Here is a 21,367-nt window from a genome sequence, read left to right as displayed (position 1 = left end):
TGGAGGCTGATATGTAGAAGTATTACTCACATGAATAAAGTTTTGTAAGACTGAGCCATTTATGCCTGATCCTATTCCCATTGTAGTCAGTGGAAAATGTTCCAATGACTGCACTGAGAATAGGCTTTGGATCTTAAAATGTTGCATATATTTATATTTGAATTTTCTTAATTTCTTTTTCTGCTGCTACTTTCGGATACTTTTGTGGGAAATCTGCACAGGAGATTTCTGGAATATAGCTTTTCTGCTTCTGGACACTTACTTGAGAATGAATTGATATAGTATAATCCTCAAAAGAGAAAATCTCCAGATGTGCATATTTTGTCTGCATCCAGTTGTATTGCAGTGTTTTCTTCCAGCTCTTGTAGAACACGGTTAGAAAGATACAAAAAAAATGACTTTGCTTATCTTTCTAGTAGAGGTGGTTGCAGTATTTTATTGCATGTTTCATGGATTTAAGTGAAGTAACACGCACCTGCATTTCAGCAGTGGCATGCCACCTAGGTTGTGCCATATGTTGGTATGGAACAAACTAAGTGGTATGTCACAGCCAAGAGCCAGATATGCCCTTCACTTCACTGGTCAGCATGCCATATGCCACAGAATGCTGCCTTTGGTTTCATTACATCTTGCTAAGGTATATATTTAGAAGCATATCTGTCTGGTGCTGCAAATGTCAAAAACCTGAATGAGTAAAATCTTTTACAATCTAGGGGTTGACCATGTACAATATTAGGCTGCTCCAAATGTTATCAGTATTAATAATATTTCCACAGGGCAAAGTAGTGCTGGCTCTTATTTATGACAGCATATTTGGTCAATAAGGATCATCTCGAATAATCTAATTTCTGGGTCTGATTCTTTTAGCGCAGTAATTCATAATTCAGGTCAATACTATCTGGAATGAATGAATGAATGTGATTTTATATACTTCCAAGTGGGAGGAACAGTAGACAGGGCATTCTGTGGTTTGAAGTCTGAATTGGGTACCTTAAATAGAAGAGAATCCTTAGCAATAAGTACAGCAACTGGGCAAGCTATAGTTTTCCTATGTATATACTTATGTTATCTACTACACTACAGTATTGTAATTAATTGTTAATTATTTCATCCTTGTAGCATCCATGTGATATAAGGAAGTGCTATTCCTATTTTACAGATAGCCTGTGAGTACACTATGCGCAAATTCCAAAGCCCAAATTTTGAAAATCAAAATTGAAAGAAGGGGTTTTGAAAGAACGCGTTCACACACAAAGTGGATCGTCATACTGATCCACTCTTTTGAAAGAGGTTCCCAGCCTTTCGAAAGGGGTGTTACCCTGCATAGTGGCCGATGGGGCGTTCCTCCTGCAACCATGGCTGACGCGCCCCTGCACACGGCACACCACCCCCAGCCAGAATGCTTTTCCCCAGCACCTCAACCATGCTTGCAATACCGTGGAGCAGGCTTTCTGGCGCCTAAAGGGGCGCTTTCCCTGTTTCAGTGCATGGCTGGATGTCAGCTTCTCCAGCATCCATGGGGTGGTTGTGGCCTCGTGTGCTCTGCACAGCATTGTCAAGAGGAAGCACGAGCAGTCCTTTCAGGGGTGGGCTGCAGATGGTGGTGTTGGGTATGAGCAGCCGGCCGCAGCCCATGCCTCCAGGCACACTGGGATAGGGTTAGGGTCTGGGAGGCCTTTGAACAGGGGCCTCACTGACCCTCCTCCAGCACCCTTCAGCCCACACCCACCCCACACCACTACCCCCAACACGCAGCTCACATGACTGCCCCCAAAAGCAGAGGGAACACCAGGGTGCACAAAACAACTCTTTACTAACAGTAACTAAACACAAACCAACATGTAAATAACAAGCACTGAACAGAAACCAGGTGTCTGGTCAGTTTAACAGGGGCAAATGGGGAGAACTATATACAGTGGGGGGGGGCAAGCAACTCGAGGGGGACCATGGGCAAGGGAGGGCCTATTCTTCCATGGGGGTGGAAGGACGGGACCCTTGGCCAGTGCGGGGGCCCCATCGGGGCAGGGAGTATGGGGCAGTAGGGGCTGGATAGGGGTGCTGGCAATGCCTCAGCAGGGGAGTTGAGGGGATAGAGGGAGATACGGGGTGTTGAGCCACAAGGCTCACCCTGCCCCCCACTGGTGTTGAGCCACCAGGCCAGGGTGAGCTGTGCAGTCAGGGAGAGGTTGGCCGGGATAAGGGCAGTCAGTTCAGGGGCTGGGGGGCAGCAGGGCTCTCTGGCTCTGACTGGGGAAGGTGCTGGAGTGCCACAGCTGCCTTGCTCCAGACCTCCCGCCACCAGGCCCTGTCCTCCTGCTCATCTGGAGCCACTGCTGGAGGACAGCCATATGCTTCTGGATGGCAGCAATGGCCTTGTCCTGGTCGTGCTGGTGGTGGCGGGCCTTCTGGGGCTGGGCGAGCGCTGGCCTGGGTGGCAGGGATGGGGGTTCCCCAGCTCCCTCAGAGGGCAGAGCTGGACTGCTGGCTCCCAGGATGGGACTGCCCCAGCGCTTGGAGGAGGAAGCTGAGAACGCACAAGGAAGAGAGGTGACTCATCAGTGCTGCCACTTGGCTGCAGGGACCTCACCTCGGCCCCACCCAGCTGTCTCCTGACACACCATCCACTCACCTGACCTCCCCAGAGGATTCCTTTGTGGCCAGTGGAGCTGCATCATGGGGCACCCACTGGATGCATTCCACCCCCTGTCTCTCTTCCTGTTTGGGAGGGTTGTGGTGATGCCCACAGGTGCTGGGTGCTGCCATGAGTGGGTCTGCGACATGGCCAGGCAAGCAGGGAAGCCCCTCCACCCCCATCTTCTGTTCCCAAATTGCCCATTACCTACCTGGGGCTCTGGAGAACAGTTCCAGGGAGACCTGGATTGAGGGGGCATGACTGGAGGAGCCAGAGGTGATGGTGATGACCAGAGGCCCTCCTCCTCTAAGATACTCTTTGTCTTTTCTGCCCTGGTTGGGCCTGATGGTCCTGGCTGGTCTTGCATCTCAGGCTCGGGGTCAGTGGCATCATTTGGGCCCAGGAGTTGGTGTAGCTCCTTGCAATATAGGCACCTGGGGATGGCCTCTGCCCCCGATCACCTGGCCAAATCCCTGGCCTGACTGTAGGCCTGCCTCAGTTCTTTCACTTTTGAGCACACTTGAACAGCTGTGTGGAGAGAGTGGCCCTGCTTCCAGAGCCCCTGGGACAGGCGATTGAAGGCCATGGCATTCCTGGGCCAGCCAGTGCTGTGCTGCAGCATGCCCTTATACCCCCAGAGGCCGAGGAGGTCTTTTATCTTGGCCTCCGTCCATAAGGGGCCTTGCTTTTCTGGCCCTGGCTGGCCTCCCGCAAACCCTCTGGCTGGGAAGAGGGGGGGCTCCTGGGGGTCCCAGGGGTCTTGGTGTCTCGCCATCCAGCTGATGGGCTGTGCAGCTGGAGTGTAGGAGCAGCTGTAGGGTGTGGCTGCTGGAGCTTGTGCTCCTGAGGCTGCCAGCACATTCAGCTTCTTGCATGAGGTTTCTAGGTCCTTCCATCTTTAAGTGGGTGGACCCAGAGACCATAGAGCCCCACTGGGGTTGTCAAGAGCGTCTCCATGCTCTATGTGGCTGCTGCCATGGCGGACCCACTCTTTCAAAAGAGCGGGGCAAGAGTGTCTACACATGTCTTCTTTTCGAAATTCAATTTTGACAGGGGTCGCTCTTCCTGAAATCTAGCAAAGAGTGATTTTGAAATGCACACCCCTTTCTGCCTAAAATCATTTCAAAAGAGGACATTATGTGTGTAGACACTCCATGGCCTGTTTTTAAATTAGGCTCCCTTTCTAAATGGATTTTGAGATACAGGGATAGTGTAGATGCACCCATAGAGGAACTCAGGTACAGAGAGGTATGCGTTACTAAAGCACAACCCTGAAAATACCTCCTGTAGCCAGATTCGAAAACACAAAGATGTAGAAGTCAAAGGCCACAAGGTAGTAAAAATTTTGATGCCCCACACGGGCATAAAAATATTCTGTTTTCAGCTGAAAATTGTCACTGAAAAGGCCATCATGTGATCCTGTATCTTTGTAGAAGACCAATATTGTGTATCTTTTGAACTATGCTATTATACAAAAAAATAGAGAGTCAGCTTAGCTGGAATGCCAATATTTCAACATGAAAATCATGGCAGGGCTCCAGTGAAGCCATTGCTTTAGGCAAGCTGCTATCTAATGTTATTCAGCCAAATGAAATGATATACAGAAAACCATCCCTGGGATTAAACAATAAGTAGCATTCTCATTTATTAAATATGGCTCTGTGAGTGAAATTTTCTCTGTTCTGTCACAGTGATATGAAGCAGACTGATGATTTCAAATTCTTTCCATCTTCCATGTTCTGTTATTGCTGCTTTCCACCCTTCAAAAGTGATATTGAAAGAAAAATATGCATGTATTCTATTCTTAAGATAGAATTCATGCTTGTGCATAGGTCTAGCATACATCCTCTACACTGAATGGAACTTAGCAGGCCTTATACTGGAGCTCTCGGTAGGGGTTACTTTTATGTGGCATATATGCAATTAAAGCTTTTCCTTTAATATTAAAGTCACCTGCTCATGTAAATTACCCACAAATATGGGAAGAATCCCAACACACTGATGCTGAGCACTAAGCATTTGTGGGATGAGCTCTTTTTATTTGTTGAATTTTTAACAGTTGCAATTAAATCTCCCTGACAATGAATGAAATCTTTCCCCACATCTGGTTCTTAGTCCAACCTCTTCAGACTGAAACTTTGCTTTTTCTGTTATGTTTGAAATGCAAATCATTTCAGCCTATGGCAGGAATCTTCTGGAAACTGAAAATTTTTTCTGGCTTGCCTGTCAGTAATGTGTTCTGTTTAATAACTAGGCAAGACTTATTTCTTCTGTGCTGTACAGCTATATGATGGGACACTGTCTAAATCTATCAGAGGGGTAGCCGAGTTAGTCTGTATCTTCAAAAACAAGTTCTGTGGCACCTTTTAGACTAACAGATAATTTTGGAGCATAAGCTTTCATGGGCAAAGACCTGCTTTGTCAGTCTTTGCCCATGAAAGCTTGTGCTCCAAAATACCTGTTAGTCTAAAAGGTGCCACAGAACTTCTTACTGTCTACATGGAGAGTCTCAGGCCAGGGGGAAAAACCAGTTATTTTGTCCTTACGTTAGTTAAAGAAGTGGGCTATATGGCATGTATACCTCTTGTTAGATTAAGTATCGGGGGGGTAGCTGTGTTAGTCTGGATCTGTAACAGCAACGAAGTGTCCTGTGGCACCTTATAGACTAACAGAAAAGTTTTGAGCATGAGCTTTCGTGAGCATCTGATGAAATGAGTCATGAGCTTTCGTGAGCACAGACTCACTTCATCAGATGCTCATGAAAGCTCATGCTCAAAACTTTTCTGTTAGTCTGTAAGGTGCCACAGGACCCTTCGTTGTTGTTAGATTAAATTATCCTTCCGTAAGCCTCCAGGTCTTTGACTCCAGGCATGTAGGAGCAAGCAAGTGCTGAGGACCCATTTTCTTCCCCATCCTAAAAAGTTTAGCTGCTTTCCTCCCCACTTGCTGCTCAGGAGAGCAAAACCTGAGCAGTGGTTGTCTAAGTTATTGCTGGTCTACACCATCAGTAGAACACTATCCCTTGGAACAAGGAGGAAACAGGGAGGGAATTATGAGATGTCTCCTTAGGTTGTGCAATGTATACAACTTCTTTTATCGAGGCTTTACTAAAGTCATAATCTGGAAATCTGCTTCATCCATACCCGATTCCTTAGGATTTTTGACTTACACCTCAATTTCAAAGTCCTGTAGCACGCCCGTATTCTTTCAGCAGAGGAGGACTGGGCTGATTCCAACTATGTTTCCTTCTAATTGAATGAGGAGTTATTGAGCAACATACGATGGTCCAAGTATGTGCTGTGCACTCCCAGGCCCTTTCAGTCCAGGGACTGAGAAACAGGTTTCATAAACTGAACCCTGGTCTCTGGACAGCTCAGTGTAAAGTGCTTCCACTCAGTAGCTAGCTTCATCCTTCTCAGTGTGTTGATGTAATTATAAACATCCAATTATACATAAAAATAATCCCAGCGGTACTGTGGAAGATGTTGAGTGAACCGAAAAATAGAAAAGAAGAAGCTTCCAGCAATGCTAAATGAGATTACAGAACTTTAAGCAGCCTTCTATAAATGTTGTATGTTTCAGTTACTTCTAAGAATTTATATCAGTAATCATGTTAAAAATGGAAATCACATTGTCATTTAACGTAGACCATCAAAACTCCTGATTAATGGACGTATGCACATTTATATCAATGGAGAATTTGGCATAAAAAATACTCATTTTGAACTGTGTGTGCGCTGTCATTTGAATTCATGAAGACGTAAATTCCATTTGAGCCAGCAATAGTGTTCTTGGCAGCTCTTATCTTCATTACTTATTTAATAATTTAATAATTTAACACATTTTCAGTAATTTTATCAAGTCAAATGTATCTCTGCTGCCATGTTCCATTACTAATGATTTCAAAAAATTGTGTAGAGGCCAAAAATAACATTTTTGTATACATCTTTGTATCATATGCTAGCTATCATTTTGGTGATGTAATCAATAACAGTAATTGGAAAAAAATTTCCCATAACATTACTGGAAGAAAGTTTCTCAAATAGAAGTCTCATGGTCAGGTTAAAATTAGAGATTTGAAATAAAACAAGGCAGGTGTGTTAATTAAAATCAGATTTAATTTTTCTATTTAATATTCATTTCTTGCCTTTCTCTCAGTCTGGAGAATGAAAATTGATTTATTTCACTTTCTGGTTATCCTGCATGAGATCTAAGCTACATGGTTTGTACTTAAATGAAAAGCAAGGCAATTTTTCCTTTAAATAATTAAATGAAGTAATAAAAATGATCCATTTTACAACAAGTTTTGTGTAGAAAAAAAAAGTTTCCCTTTAAACAAAATCTTATGGTTTTGGACTTAAAATAGCATCACAATACCCTTTTATCCAATGGTCTCTGCATAAATATCTTGTTACTTTGGCATTTTGGGGAAACCATTTCAGTGTAATCAACGATTGTTTTAATGAAAATGTCTGCTGTATACTTATTAGTCATGAATCAGAACAGATTTCTGGGTTCAAGTCTAAATGCTTGTTACAGAGCAAAATTATCACAGAAGAAGCAGATAATATTTTATTGGCATTGTCTGAGCTATTGTTACTCTCTCACAAGTAGTTTTGATGCCAGCAGTGTTTGTAGCTGTGTTGGTCCCACAATATGAGGTGGATAAGATTAATGATATTCCCTCACCCATCTAGCCTTTTCTGTAGGCATAGTGACTATTAGTGCAAGTAAGTGCTGTTCATGTGCACTTAAATCATCAAGAAAGCCTCCGTCTCCACAAATTAAAACATAGTAGTAAATGTCATATATAAGAAAAGGGGGTGGGTGGGGAACAATCCACCTCTGCAGCCTTCTGTCAGTACACAGAAAAAAAGAAGTCAAATAGCAAGAAATCTAAGTGCACATCTTTTAAAAATTATTTTTAAGCTCATGATTTTGTGGGGCTTGACTCATGGTTTTTAACCATTGATGTTGGCAATACCATGCAGTTATTTTTTCTAGTACATTTCTGGATCATGCTTTCCTGAACTACAATAGTTTTCAGATTCTGAATTACCATTGTGTGTTTCACCTTTCTGCCCTGCTGAGAAGAAATCCATGCTTTCTTCTTGGTTGCATTTGTTTGATAGCTTTTATAAACAATCCATATTGCTTCCTCTGTTCACATAATGTTTTTCTAATGTTGTGTCTATCATCTAAGAATTCTTTTTGCAGTTGTGATTCTTGATTGTTCTTTACTTTTTGTTCAGTGTATTGTTGTTTACAGTTCTCTTCTAACATGGCCTATCACAGAAGCCATGGATTGTTGAAATTACCAAGTGGGTATTCAATTTTCATGTCTCATTTCCTGGCTGCTTCCTCTTCATCGATCAACTTTTCAGCCCAACATGCATTTTCCTTTATCTTCCAGTCCTTTTCTACTTAGCTGTTTGTCTACTCTTGTGACATGTTTTTCTCGAGAAGTGAGGGAATAATTACTCCCTTAGATATGAATAAATAACATGCTCTGAAAATGGATAGTTTATTCTCCATTTTAGTCTTGGAATTACTCTGATTCATCCAACAATCAGTGCCATGGACGCTATATAGCAAATAAAATTGTATAAATAAATAAATAAATAAATAAACAAACAAACAAATTGCTTGTGAGTAGGGTTGGCAGGACTCAATTTAAATTGATAAATGTTAGTAAAGATTGATTTCACCTGATGCATTGAAATTGATTAAAAAATCATAAACTACTGGCAAGTGCAATAGCCCCTGTACCTTGCACATGGAGAAAGATGTTGCCACCAGCCCTATGGCATTATGGTTTCCTGCCACCCTCCCCCACTCATTAGCAAGGAGGTGAGAGTTATACATGGGCATTAGCCATTCAGTGGGGTGGCATCTCTCTTCTTGAAGTTATAGCTGTCAGCCTCTGCTCTGTCCTGCAAGGGTCACAGTCTTTGCCACATCATGCACCTGCAGTGAACTGGTGTCACTTGCCCCGTGGCTGCACAGAGGGCCTCCTGCAGCTCTTAGAATCATAGAATTATGGGGCTGGAAGGGACCTTCAAGCAGGATGAACCCCAACTAAGTCATCCCAGCCAGTATTTTGTCAAGCCAGAACTTAAAAACCTCTCGGGATGGAGGATCCACCACCTCTCTAGGCAACTCATTCCAATGCTTCACCACCCTCCTGGTGAAGTAGTTTTTCCTAATATCCAACCTACACCTCTCCCTCTGTAATTTCAGACCATTGCTCCTTGTTCTGTTATCTGACACCACTGAGAACAGTTTCTCACCATCCTCTTTTGTGCTCTCCTTCAGGAAGTTGAAGGCTGCTATTAAATCACCCCTCAGTCTTCTCTTCTGTAAACTAAACAAGCCCAAATCTCTCAGCCTCTCCTCATAGGTTATGTGCTCCAGCCCCTTAATCATTTTTGTTGCCCTCTGCTGAACCTGCTGAAGTACAGCCACATCCTTTCTATATGGGGGGAGAGACCCAAAACTGGACACGATATTCCAGATGTGGCCTCACCAGTGCCAAATAGAGGGGAGCAACCACTTCTCTAAATCTGCTTGAAATGCTCCTCCTAATGCAACCTAATGTGCCATTAGCCTTCAAAACTCTGCTTTGAAAGTGTATTGATAAAAATCAGAAAAACAATAGCATGGATATCAAACATGAATATAGCAATAAAATCAAGTTTTGCAACACTCTGCATCTCGTTAGCACAAAACAGTCAGACTAATATAATTATAGTAGATCAATACTTGTGATCAAAAGATGGGAATTAAAAGGCAAATGTTCTTGATGGGCCAAAATCAGCTGAAGGGAGTTTGCCTGTGGATGAAGACTAAATAAATAAACTTATAACACAAAAGGTGAATATTTTGATATGTTAGGAACACATGAGAAAAAAGTTGTTCTTTAAGCAATTTACAACCTTACCTATTTGCAGAACCTGTTTAAACTCTTGCTTCAATAATTTAACTGAACATTTACTAATTGAATTCATGCATTTTTCCTCCATCATTGTCTTTGCATTTAAAGGACATTGACTCCTCTCTCTTCTGTGCATGAGACGGTGTTGGCTTAAAAGATCCCAAATGAGCAAAGTTTAGGCATGTGGGAAATTCCTCAGACTTCCATGGGACATCAGAACACACGTAAATGCTTTGCTGAATGAGAGTGGATCACAGAGTTAGGTCCTTAACTATCAAGTTGGTGAGAAAGGTCAAATTGTTGTGACAGTATTTTGTACTTGCATGGTTGAGTGAGTAGAACAGGAAGCTCTCAAAGATGAAGATGTTCGGTTCTTCCACTCCGCAAAACCTCTTCTTTCTCTAGTGTCTTGTATTGTTTAACCCCATTTGTGGTGATCAGCAGCTATGTGTCAGTGCAGACAATCACTCTCCATAAATGTCATGTAATAGATTTGCTTCCCACTGATCGTTGTGTTGTCAGGTTGGCCATTTTCTTGTCCTAACAAAAAGGTACAGTAGATATAACACAGGAAAAACACTTAAACTAAGACAGCATGAAAGACATTAACCTGGGCAGTTGTTTATGATATGTTTAATAAAATATATTTTTCATGTTACAGTGGTTTGAGAATCCTAATCTTCATGCTTTTATTTAACCTAATAACAGTGAACAGCTTGTGATTCACCATTATAAAACTAATGTCCTCCAGTAATGGAAATATCATTGTAGATATTTGCAGAGTGGCAATTTTGCCAAAAAGAATTACAGTTTTTTATATTGTTCACTAGTTCATCTTACATATACATGTGAGCATCTTCCCTCATTTTCTCCCTCGTGCTGCCAGGTCAAATGTCCCAGAATCATTGAGATCATTTGCCTTATTGCACTTTTACAAATGTACTGTAATGTGTCCTTTGCTGATATTCCATGAGTGACCTCCTATTGATCTTTAACAGGAGTTTTGCAGATGAAAGCACCACAGGCTTCAGTTATTTCAGTGACTGATTGTAAGACTGATTGTTGTGGATGGGAAGAAATGTAGTTCAGCTTTAAAATTGACACCCATATTCTGACTGGACCACATAGTTTAATACAGGTTGAACCCCTCTGGTTGGGCGTTCTCTCATCCAGCAACATCCATAATCCGGCATGACTTTAGTTAGGCAGATGACCACTTATCATGGGTTTGGCCAAGTTTCCCGTGGTCCCATAAAGTTTGTTTACAGCCACCAGTCCTGGCTCTCTCTGTTCTGTGCTGCTGTTTAGCTGTAATTTAGTTGTTTAGCCTATATGTCTTCTAAGAACCCATGAAGAAGTGGAAATGTTGGTAATGCTGCTAGACAATATTGACCTCCTGTGGTCCAGCAAATTCTCCCATTTGGCACTGGTCGGGTCCAAGGGTGCCAGACTGGAGAGGTTCAACCTGTGTTTGAAATTGTATTCTGTTTCCTACTGCTTGACAGCCTATATAGATTATCAGCAGTGAATTCTGTTTTCCCTCCCATGAAACTGTCTAGAAGTAAAGGAGCCTCAAAGTAAATATTTCCATTTCCTGCAAGTATCCCTCATTTAAATAACTTTTGTAATCAGTTCTAACAGGATAGCAAACATCATCACACAACATATGGCTGATAATGTTGATTACATTTTTCTAGCTCTATTTCTTCTAGATTGGCCCCTGTTTAGATTGACAGAAGTGGAGAGTAAGGTGTGGCATATTTGAGCCTTTAAGGCAGTTTTCTGTTTAAAAAAAAACAAAAAAAAAAACAGGCAGGATTGCAGTCCCTTCACTGGGCAGAATTAAGGTTTTTTTGTTCTTGTGCATATTGAAAACAGTTATTTTGAGTTCATTCTCATCAATCAAGAGTAGAAAAGTAGTAACTAGAACTGGCAGTTTCAATAGGTTAAAACATAAGGGCTATGTCTAGATTTCAGTGACTTGTCAATAGAAGGTTTTGTCGGATGGTTTGTTGACAAAACCCTCTAGTGTCGGCATAGTCAAGGAGAAAATAATTTCAGAGAGTATGCAGCTTTTCTTAGAAACCTGTGGAGATAACTCCAAGAAGTGAACTGCGGTTGTGGGGATTTTAGGCACATACAGATAGCGTTTACAGGTGGTGTTGATTTGCATATAATAAATTGCAGGTCTATGGGATACAAGTGATTTGTCTAGTCATTTCTGACTGCTTCCTCTATGTGCTACTCACTAATCCATCTTTGTTGAGTCTACTTTTCATAGTCCACTGGGATTCTTTCAGACAACTACTAAAAAAAAGGTCTGAGGCAAAATGATCTGTCAAAGAGGGAGAGAGAGAAATTCTTCCTTCCCCCAAATACAGACTGTATAAAAAGATTAGCTAAAGTCAAGGTATATCACATCCATTGACTTCCCCATGCCCACAGAGCCGGTTACCTCATCATAGAAGCTAATCAGATTGGTCAGGTATGACTTGCCCTTGGTGAATCCCTGTTGACTACTCTTGATCACTTTCTGCTCTTCCAACTGCTTCAAAATGGATTCCTTGAGGATCCTCTCCATGATTTTTTCCAGCGACTGAGATAAGGCTGACTGATCTATAGTTCCCTTGTCTTTTTTTAAAGATGGGCACTACATTTGCTTTTTCCCATTCACCCGGGACCTTTCCCAATCTCCACGAGTTTTCAAAGATAATAGCCAAAGTTTCTGCAAAGACATCTGCCAATTCCCTCAGTACTCTTGGATGCATTAAATCTGGACCCCTGGATTTGTGTGCATCCAGCTTTTCTGAATAGCTTTTAACTTGTTCTTTTCCCACTGAGGGCTGAGTCCGGGAGCTGATCTTGTCCGCGAAGACAGAGGCAAAAAAAAGTATCAAGTACTTCAGCCTTTCTCATATCTCCTGTCATGAGGTTGCCTCCCTGATACAGTAACAGCACCACACCCTCCCTCCATGATAGTGTATACCCACTGGGAACTATAAGTCCTAAATACTGAGCAGTTTCTGTTCTCTCAGTCTATCCTGTGTTTTTCAGGTCATGTAGCATCCCCTTTCTAATACTATCCAATTTCCCTGGTATTTTCACTAAATGACATAAACATTAAGTCCTTTAAATTCCTCTGAAAACTTCTTCCATTCTTTTCATGAAAAATGTTCCATTTCCTCTTCTGTTCTATGCAGGCACATACTCTATCTTTGTGTTCATTCATTTGAAAAAAAGATTTTTGTTTAAACCACAATGGTCAGTTAGTAAACAAAATAATTCATTTTTCCTACCCAAGCCTGGAAGTCTCTTGTTATTCACAGCTGTAGAGAATGATTTAAAAAGACTTGTTTGCCATTCCTCTTTTGGTTTTTTTTGGTTTTTTGTGGCTTTTGAATTCCAGTTTATTCCAGGGAGTTGCTATTTCAATCCTTCCATTTCCTACAACCTTTTTAGCTGCTTTATGCTCCATTTTGTTTTCTGCTATCTCTGAATGTGCTGGGATGCAGGTTAATGCTACATTTATCCCCAGCTGTACTATTAGAAATACAGTATATTGGAGTGTATCACTACATTTTACAGAGGCTCCTTTTTTATTATTATAAAGCCTGATACTGAGTAAAAAATTGATCATCACTGCTGGGCATACATCCCGGATCCACTTTAATATCAGCATTGTTGTGAGTAGTTCATCTCTCATGACAGCTACAAAAACTGGATGCTCTTTTAGATGTACTAATTCCTAATTTTTATAAATAATAAGCTGTCCCTTTTTCTGTTATTTTTTTTCCTTTTTTGGACCCACTTATATACAGTTGACAAGAAGAATCTCAGTTCTTACCAATATACTGGTATAATTCATTTTTCATATTTGTCTCCTTTTTACCTACATATTCATGAAATAAATCTAAGTCCACATGTGGATATGAAAATTTTCATCTGTAACTATTTCTGTGGATTGTCCTTATAGTACATACTTTTTTGCAATAAGGCTTCCCTCCATCACAAGTTGTGTACTTTTTCAGTAGCTAGAAAGATAGCGATCATGAAACTTTGTTTCTTGTACTTATTTTTTTTTTGTTTACAGTTTAACAGTGTGGCCAATGGTGCATCTTTCTCTCCATAAACTACCTGTTTTCCAAAAATCTTCCCTGAGCTGTCATCATAATTACTACTTGGGCAAAGTCATGCTCTGTTACTTTCTGTATTAACATCAGTGCACGTGGTTTTGAAAGCAGTGCTGTCAAGATTAATGGCCATATTCTGTTAACTGATCTGCCTGCTATTTCAAATGACTACCTACAGACCACAAGAGCAGAGAGAGAAATGTGAGTCAGATAACACATAGCTTGTCAGGGATAACTCAATAGATGCAGAGAGAATATTTCAATTATTCTCCTCCTCTGTCCCAATTTTAGTAACCAGAAGCACAGGGTCAATTAACAGAATGACCCAAAAAGATGTTTACCCAAACTGCTGCAATCAGCATTGTTATTGGCTTGCATTATCTTTAGTGTGATAAAAATGAATAATCAGTATATTGGTGTCACCCAAGAGATTATTCTTTCTTCTCTCTGACCTGCTATGTTATCCAGAAGATCTGCTCTTTCTGGCCGCATCTACATGTGCACGCTACTTCGAAGTAGCGGCGCCAACTTCGAAATTGCACCCGTCACGGCTACACGTGTTGGGCACTATTTCGAAGTTGAAATCGATGTTAGGCAGCAAGACGTCGAAGTCGCTAACCCCATGAGGGGATGGAAATAGCGCCCTATTTCGAAGTTGAACGTCGAAGTAGGGCACATGTAGCCGATCCGCGTCCTGCAACATCGAAATAGCGGGGTCCGCCGTGGTGGCCATCAGCTGAGGGGTTGAGAGACACTCTCTCTCCAGCCCCTGCGGGGCTCTATGGTCATCGTGTGCAGCAGCCCTTAGCCCAGGGCTTCTGGCTGCTGCTGCTGCAGCTGGGGATCCATGCTGCATGCACAGGGTCCGCAACCAGTTGTCAGCTCTGTGGATCTTGTGTTGTTTAGTGCAACTGTGTCTGGGAGGGGCCCTTTAAGGGAGCGGCTTGCTGTTGAGTCCGCCCTGTGACCCTGTCTGCAGCTGTTCCTGGCACCCTTATTTCGATGTGTGCTACTTTGGTGTGTAGACGTTCCCTCGCAGCGCCTATTTCGATGTGGTGCTGCCCAACGTCAAAGTTGAACGTCGACGTTGCCAGCCCTGGAGGATGTGTAGACATTATTCATCGAAATAGCTTATTTTGATGTCGCTACATCGAAATAAGCTATTTCGATGTAGTGTGCACATGTAGACGTAGGCCCTGAGTCCTAAACAGCTGATAGTAAACATTTAGTTAAATACTGGGTTAGAACACGATATATGGTTCCACTATTCCTCTCATCCTGTTTTGTATTTTTCCTTTTTTGTGTGTTTGCTGTATAATTTTGAATCTGTATTTCTTCAGACAGTACAAATGGAAAATGTATTTGTTTAAGATGGAAATGACTGAAAAATCTTGTCCCCAAAACTATATTGCATGTAATCAAAAAAAAAATTAAAAAAGTAGCAATTTCTGTAACTGCATTATAGCCAGACATGAAAATATCAGTTTTTTTTTAAAGAAACAGATTCAGCTTTGGAATATTAGTTTATCATTTAAAAAAATCATCTGTTAAGTTTTCTTACTAAAATAATTATTTTATGGGCATAAGCCAGATAATACGTTATTATGTTGTGTCTTGTATTAAGGTAGTTTTTGATATATTAAGTTATGTTAATGATATGAAATAATAATATAATAATAATAATAATTTATAATAATATGAAATATATTGTCGTAACCTAGCTGTACTGTCTTTCCCCATTAAAGTGAACATATTTATAGATTCTAAAAGCTTCAAACAGTCTTTTACAATTCCACGCTATTTCACGCAATGTGATCTCTCTTTGTTTCTATCTCTTCTAGTTTGCTCCCAATTCTCAAGAGGTGTCTTTGCTATTTTTGGATTCTATGACAAGAAGTCAGTGAATACCATAACATCATTTTGTGGAACTCTTCATGTCTCCTTCATAACTCCCAGTTTTCCAACTGATGGAACACACCCATTTGTCATTCAAATGAGACCTGACCTCAAGGGAGCTCTGCTTAGCTTGATTGAATACTATCAGTGGAACAAGTTTGCATATCTGTATGACAGTGACAGAGGTAAGATACAATACAACTTCTCAGCACAGTTTTTCCTAGTTGTACCTAACTGAAATGATAAAGCAGTGTTAGAAAGACAAGCAGACCAAGGAAGAATGTTTTCTGTCTTGTGCCACTTTAACAATATAAAACTTGTGTCTTAGGGAAAGAAGCTGTGTATGGTCAGATAACAGTGGTTAATTGGGAAAGAAAGAGTTGTAGTATATAACAGAATTATGCTCATGTGCTAATGAGCATCAATTGGAGAATAATAGTGTCTTTGAAAAATATTTCCCATAGAAAATCTATTTTAACATGTAAATATTTTGCCAAGAAAATCTTAACATTTCTCTCTTTTTTAAAAAAAAAATTAGAACTTGAACATTATGAGTGCCCTACCAGTTAAAGGTGAAGAACTAAACCGAATTTTGGTCAGCAAGCTTAAATGAAAACAACCTTTCATGAGTCTGTTACTGCAGTATTTCCTAATTCTCATAGTTCCAAACAATAGCTGTCCAATTTATGAGGATCCAGAAATTCAGTTCATCACAAATCCCACCCACCACCACTAATAGGCCCAATTAGACTTGGTGGTAGTAAAGGGCCCTAAGGGATGGTTGAGTCCCACAGATGCACTCTACCCAGGGTACAGAATGTGCAACTGGGGAACACAGTGAAATGGCTTTTGTTCTCTAAACAGTCCTTTTCCTGACTCTCAACTGAAGTTCACTTACTGTACCAAATTAAAAGTCCACTACCATAGGGATGACTCCCGGCATGTCCTACACAAATCATATGTTCTTTCATGGTTATTTTATTACAGTACTCATTTTATACAATCGAAAGAAGCAATTTGTAAAGTGGGAAGGTGCTAGGTGTGTCAATTAATTGTATTTGGGTTTATATACAAAGTTATAAGGGGAAAAGTTTTTTTGACTATCTTTGTTGAACTTCCATCTTTTTCTTTGTTTCCGAGTGTTACTTGCTTTTTTTTTTTTTTTTTTAATGAAACTTCCTTCTTTCCATTTTGTCCTCTGAAAGCAATTTTATGGTGGTTCTTCAGAACGTTCATGGATCAAAAGCTTTGTCTTGACACACATAAATATGCATAAAATGGCCAAGATGAAGTTAGATTTAAAATATATATTTTCAAATTTACTGCCATCACATTTTTCATCAGACAGGACAGTGGGTGTTGCCACTGTTTGTGTTTTTCAGTCCTGCAGTTAGCGAAACATGGCTTCTAAAAATGACTCAATGTCATGTTAGCTTTGTTTCAAGTTCATATTAAAATAATAAACATTCTGTATCTTTCCAGAAACGGCAAATAGCTTACTCACTGCTTACTCAGTCAGCTAACATTGCAGAGTGTACCATTATACTGCATGTGACTTCTAGTCAGGAAACTTCTTCAAAGCACCACTTCTACAATATGTCTTACTATCAGCTATAATGAAGGGAGTAAACAACTAAGTGAAATAGCTGTATATTGCCACATTTTGGCTTGACATTTTTTTTGTTTGTTTACTCACCCAAATGACAAGGTGCCCAAATGGAGAAGGTGATAGTGCCATTTGTAAATTTCTAGGGCCATGAATTTGGCACACTTGCTGATGTTGATTAGTGAATTACTCCTGAAGTTCTTATTGATATCAATTGGGTTATCCGCATATTTAAATACTTCTCAATCTCAGTAGAGTTGGCAAAATTGGACACGAAGGCTGTGGCCACACTTGGCCAAAACTTCACAATAGCCATGCTAATGGCCAAATGAGAGGATACTAATGAGGTGCTGAAGTGAATATTCAGCGCCTCACTAGCATGCTGCCAGCCACAGCACTTCAGAAGTGCCATGTTTTGATTGCCCACAGCTCAGCTACACAGGCGTCCTTTTTGAAAGGACCCCGCAGACTTCAAAACCCCCATGGAGCTGAGTCGCGCGTGATCAAAACGTGGCACTTTCGAAGTGCCATTGACTGGTAGCATGCTAATGAGGCACTGAATATTCATTTCAGCACCTCATTAGTAGCCTCCAGTTTGACCATTAGCATGACCATCTCAAAATTTTGGCCAAGTGCGGTCACAGCCTAAATGAGGAGAACCCATATTTCAGATCAAAACACCATCACCTCAGTTACCAGGGGCAAGGAGGTAGTTGTAAATATATGATTCAGCATGTCTTATTTTTCTGTCAGCTGGTAGGAATAAGGGGATTTTGAAATCTGTGGGGTCCTTTCGAAAAGAACCCCCATATAGCCAAGCTGCATGCGAGCGAAACACAGCACTTTTGAAGTGCTGCGGCCAGCAGCACGTTATTCATTTCAGTGCCTCCTTAGTACTCTTCGATTTGGCCATTAGCATGGCCATTTCAAAGTTTTGGCCAAGTGTGACCACAGCCTGAGTTTATTACTGTAACTCCAGTACCTTTGTTATGGAAAGATCTGTCTGAGCTTTCTCAGATCTCATTCCATTCACTCTACAAGCTCAAACTATTATCATGACTTGTTTTTACATGATCTGCAATACCGCTCATTATTGCAGCTGGCATTTGCCTGAGTTGCAGAGAGAATGGAGACAGTGTTAGAGCATTCCATATTCAGCCAAATTACGAATTCAAGAAAGAAAATGGTAATTTGACATTTTATGCAATTACCTCCATTTAGTTCTCCTGTTCAAAACCGTCTGTGCTCATCACAAGCACTTGAGGATCAGAAGGTATTTATCCCAAGTTCTGAATTAATAATTGAAAATTTAATTAATTGAAATTCAACCTTAGGCATTCTCCCTCTACACTTGGGCCACCATACTGGCTATGCATTGTCAATGTACACTTGTCCAGTAATAGGTACACAATGTGCCAGATTTAAAAGTCCATTTGTAATCCCCACCTTGGACCCAAAAAGAAAACACATTAGCCGCGTCTGCACTAGCTACTGTTTTCGAAATTTCAGGCCCTCTTTCGCAAGAGAGCGTGGAGTGTCTACACACGCTGCACACTCTTGAAAAGAAGATCGAAGGACTGCACCCCTGCTTTTGAAATCACTCTTCCAAGTTTGAAATAGGAAAAGCCCTCCCTTTCAAAAGGCTCCATTGAAACAAGATGTGTAGATGCTCTTTCAAAAGAGTGGGTCCACCTGGCACCAGTCAGTTGGGATGCAGGGCTCTATGGTCTGTGCATGCAGCAGCCCTTAAAGCCACATGGGCCCATAAATCCCACCTGAGAGTGTGCCAGTAGCAGCCTTTACACATGCTGCCCTTGCATGCCCAGTGAGACTCTTAGCACCTCCTGGAGCAGCATGGCCAGCAGCAAGCCACCCGAGGAGCCCCAGGTCTCCCCCTCTGAGCATGCCCAGGGCTCACAGGAGTCCAGCCACAGGGGATAAAGCGGGCCCCCTGCTGGATGGAGCATGAGCTCTGGGGCCTCCAGCAGGAGGAGGAGGTCCTCTGTGAAATGGGCACGAAGAGACGGAACATGGCTGCTTTATCCTGGCTGGCCGAGGGCCTGAGTACCTGTGGCCACCTTGTCCGCAATCCTGACCAAGTCAGGAGCAAGGTCGAGGAGTTATGGCAGGGATACACCTGGGCTCGGTACTTGGCCAGCTTGTTGGGTGCAGTGCTTGGTTCGTGCCCATTTTACAAGGAGCTGTGGAGCCTCAAGGGGCCATGGGACACTACCTCCCAGCCTGCCATCCTCCGTACCTCTGCCAAGGAGCTCCAGCATGAGGATGGCAAAGAGCTGGGACTGTCAGCCAGCCTAACCACACCAGGGACAGACCTGGAACCAGCCACCGAGTGATCGAGCAAGGAGGGCGAGCTGATCATAGACCTCCCTCCCACACCTCCATCCTTGCATTGGCCAGCCGGGCATCCCCCAACCTCAGTGGTGGACTCTCAGGTATGTACCTGACAGGGCACACATCCCACATCACAGGGTGGAGGCTCCATACCCACCTGAGGGCCCCCCACATCCTCAGCAGACCTTGGCCAGCCATGGCCCAGCCAGGTTGGGGCCCATGGGATGGCATCAGGGCTGCCAGTGGCCTTCAGCACCCACTCCTATGTGTGGTGCCATGGCCCACTCCTGGGGAGAAGGGGTGGCCGGTGCCAGAGCGCACAAGAGGGCTGCCCCCATGGGGACAGGGACCCACCGCATGGGGATGGGGACCCCTCTGCCACCCTGGTCCCCCAGGGCTACCTTGCCATCAGATGGGGGATGGGCACCTGCTGCCTGTGGAGGGACGGGGCTGTGGCAGGGGTTGGGACTCATGGCCCATCCCTCTCTTCTCTCCCATTCTTGCAGCTGTGCCATCAGAGGGCCAGGAGAGCCTCACACCCTCTGTGGTGCCGGACAGCCCTCCAGAGACGAGGGACAGCGACTGGACAGCACCACCACCAGCACAAGCGTGTCCTCACTCCAGGAGGGGCCAGAGGCAGGCCATGGAAGACCTCCAGCTTGTCGCCTCCATCCGGTGCCAGGTGGAGGTGGTGGAGTAGCGCCTCCACTTGGAGGAGGGCAAGGCCACCTGGTGCTGGGCGGCCTGGGGGGCACTCATGGGGACTCTCCATGACATGGTGGGCACCTTTTGGGAGTTTCTGGCCCAGATGCCCCACCCACCACCCTCTAGCCCCCCTGGAGATGCCCCACCGACCAGCCCTCCAGGAGAGGCCCCCAAAGCAGCTGATCCCTGGGCCTACCTCCCTATCTTCCCTGCCCCATCCCAGCCCCACCGGGGACCCTGAACCAGGGGGTGTGCGGATGCCAGGGACAGCATGGGTCGAGGCCCTCCACCTCTGCCCCACAGTAAGGACCCCCCCATGTGGGCCATCCATGTCCCCTTCCCCATGCACACAGTTCTGTGGTTATGTTATGCACTCAAGACAATTACAACACAGCTTCTTTGCAAGGAATATAACAGTTTATTTTGCTCACATGCCTGCGTGCTATGTGGTCATTGGGGGTGGAGTGGAGTCCAGTGTGGTAGGGGTAGGGGGGCAGCGTGCAGAGGGTGAAGTTGGGGGATATGCAAGGTGGAGGGGAGTGTGCTTGGGGCCTGCTGGGGGTGGCTGGAGCAGTGCTTATTGGGGCCCCTAAGCAAAGTGCTCTCACAGAGCCTCCTGTATGCAGACCCCATCCTAGTGGATCTGGTGGCTAGGGGCAGCGATGGGCTGTGGGTAGCCAGGGCCAGACTTGGCCACCACCCCTGCATGAAGTCTTCCCCCTTAATCTCAATGATGTTATGGAGAGTGTAGCAGGCGCCCACCACCTAGGGGACATTCAGGAGACCCTGTGCGCCACTGGCTCTTCAAAAGCCTGAAGGTGGGCTCCACTGTGTTTTGGGTGTGGTTGAGTTGGGCATTGGAGCACTCCTGGCTGAAGGGCGCGGTGGCCCGTGTAGGGCCACATGAACCAGGGCTGGATGCGATAGGCAGTATCCGCCACCATGCACAGGGACACCGTGGGGTCCCTGTGCGGGATCTCGCTCTGGGGTATGTATGTCCCTGCTTCCATGTGGCGGCATAGCCTGGAGTTCCTGAAGACCCATGCATCATGGGTGTATCCATGCCAGCCCACATAAATGTCCTGGAATGGCCCCTGCTGTCCAGCATGGCC

General features: G+C 43.5%; 1 protein-coding gene across 1 annotated transcript in view; it reads left to right on the top strand.

Moving 5' to 3' along the window:
• The window catches only part of GRIA2 (glutamate ionotropic receptor AMPA type subunit 2), a 136,666-nt gene that overhangs the window by 33,881 nt on the left and 81,418 nt on the right, over positions 1-21,367 (top strand). Inside the window, 1 exon segment of the mRNA XM_074993133.1 lies at positions 15,538-15,777. Within this exon segment, the coding sequence (XP_074849234.1) occupies positions 15,538-15,777 (240 nt within the window).

Source organism: Carettochelys insculpta, chromosome 4 (genome assembly GCF_033958435.1).
Source record: "Carettochelys insculpta isolate YL-2023 chromosome 4, ASM3395843v1, whole genome shotgun sequence".
In the NCBI taxonomy this organism is placed as follows: domain Eukaryota; kingdom Metazoa; phylum Chordata; order Testudines; family Carettochelyidae; genus Carettochelys; species Carettochelys insculpta.
This window is presented reverse-complemented; position numbering and strand designations above follow the sequence as displayed.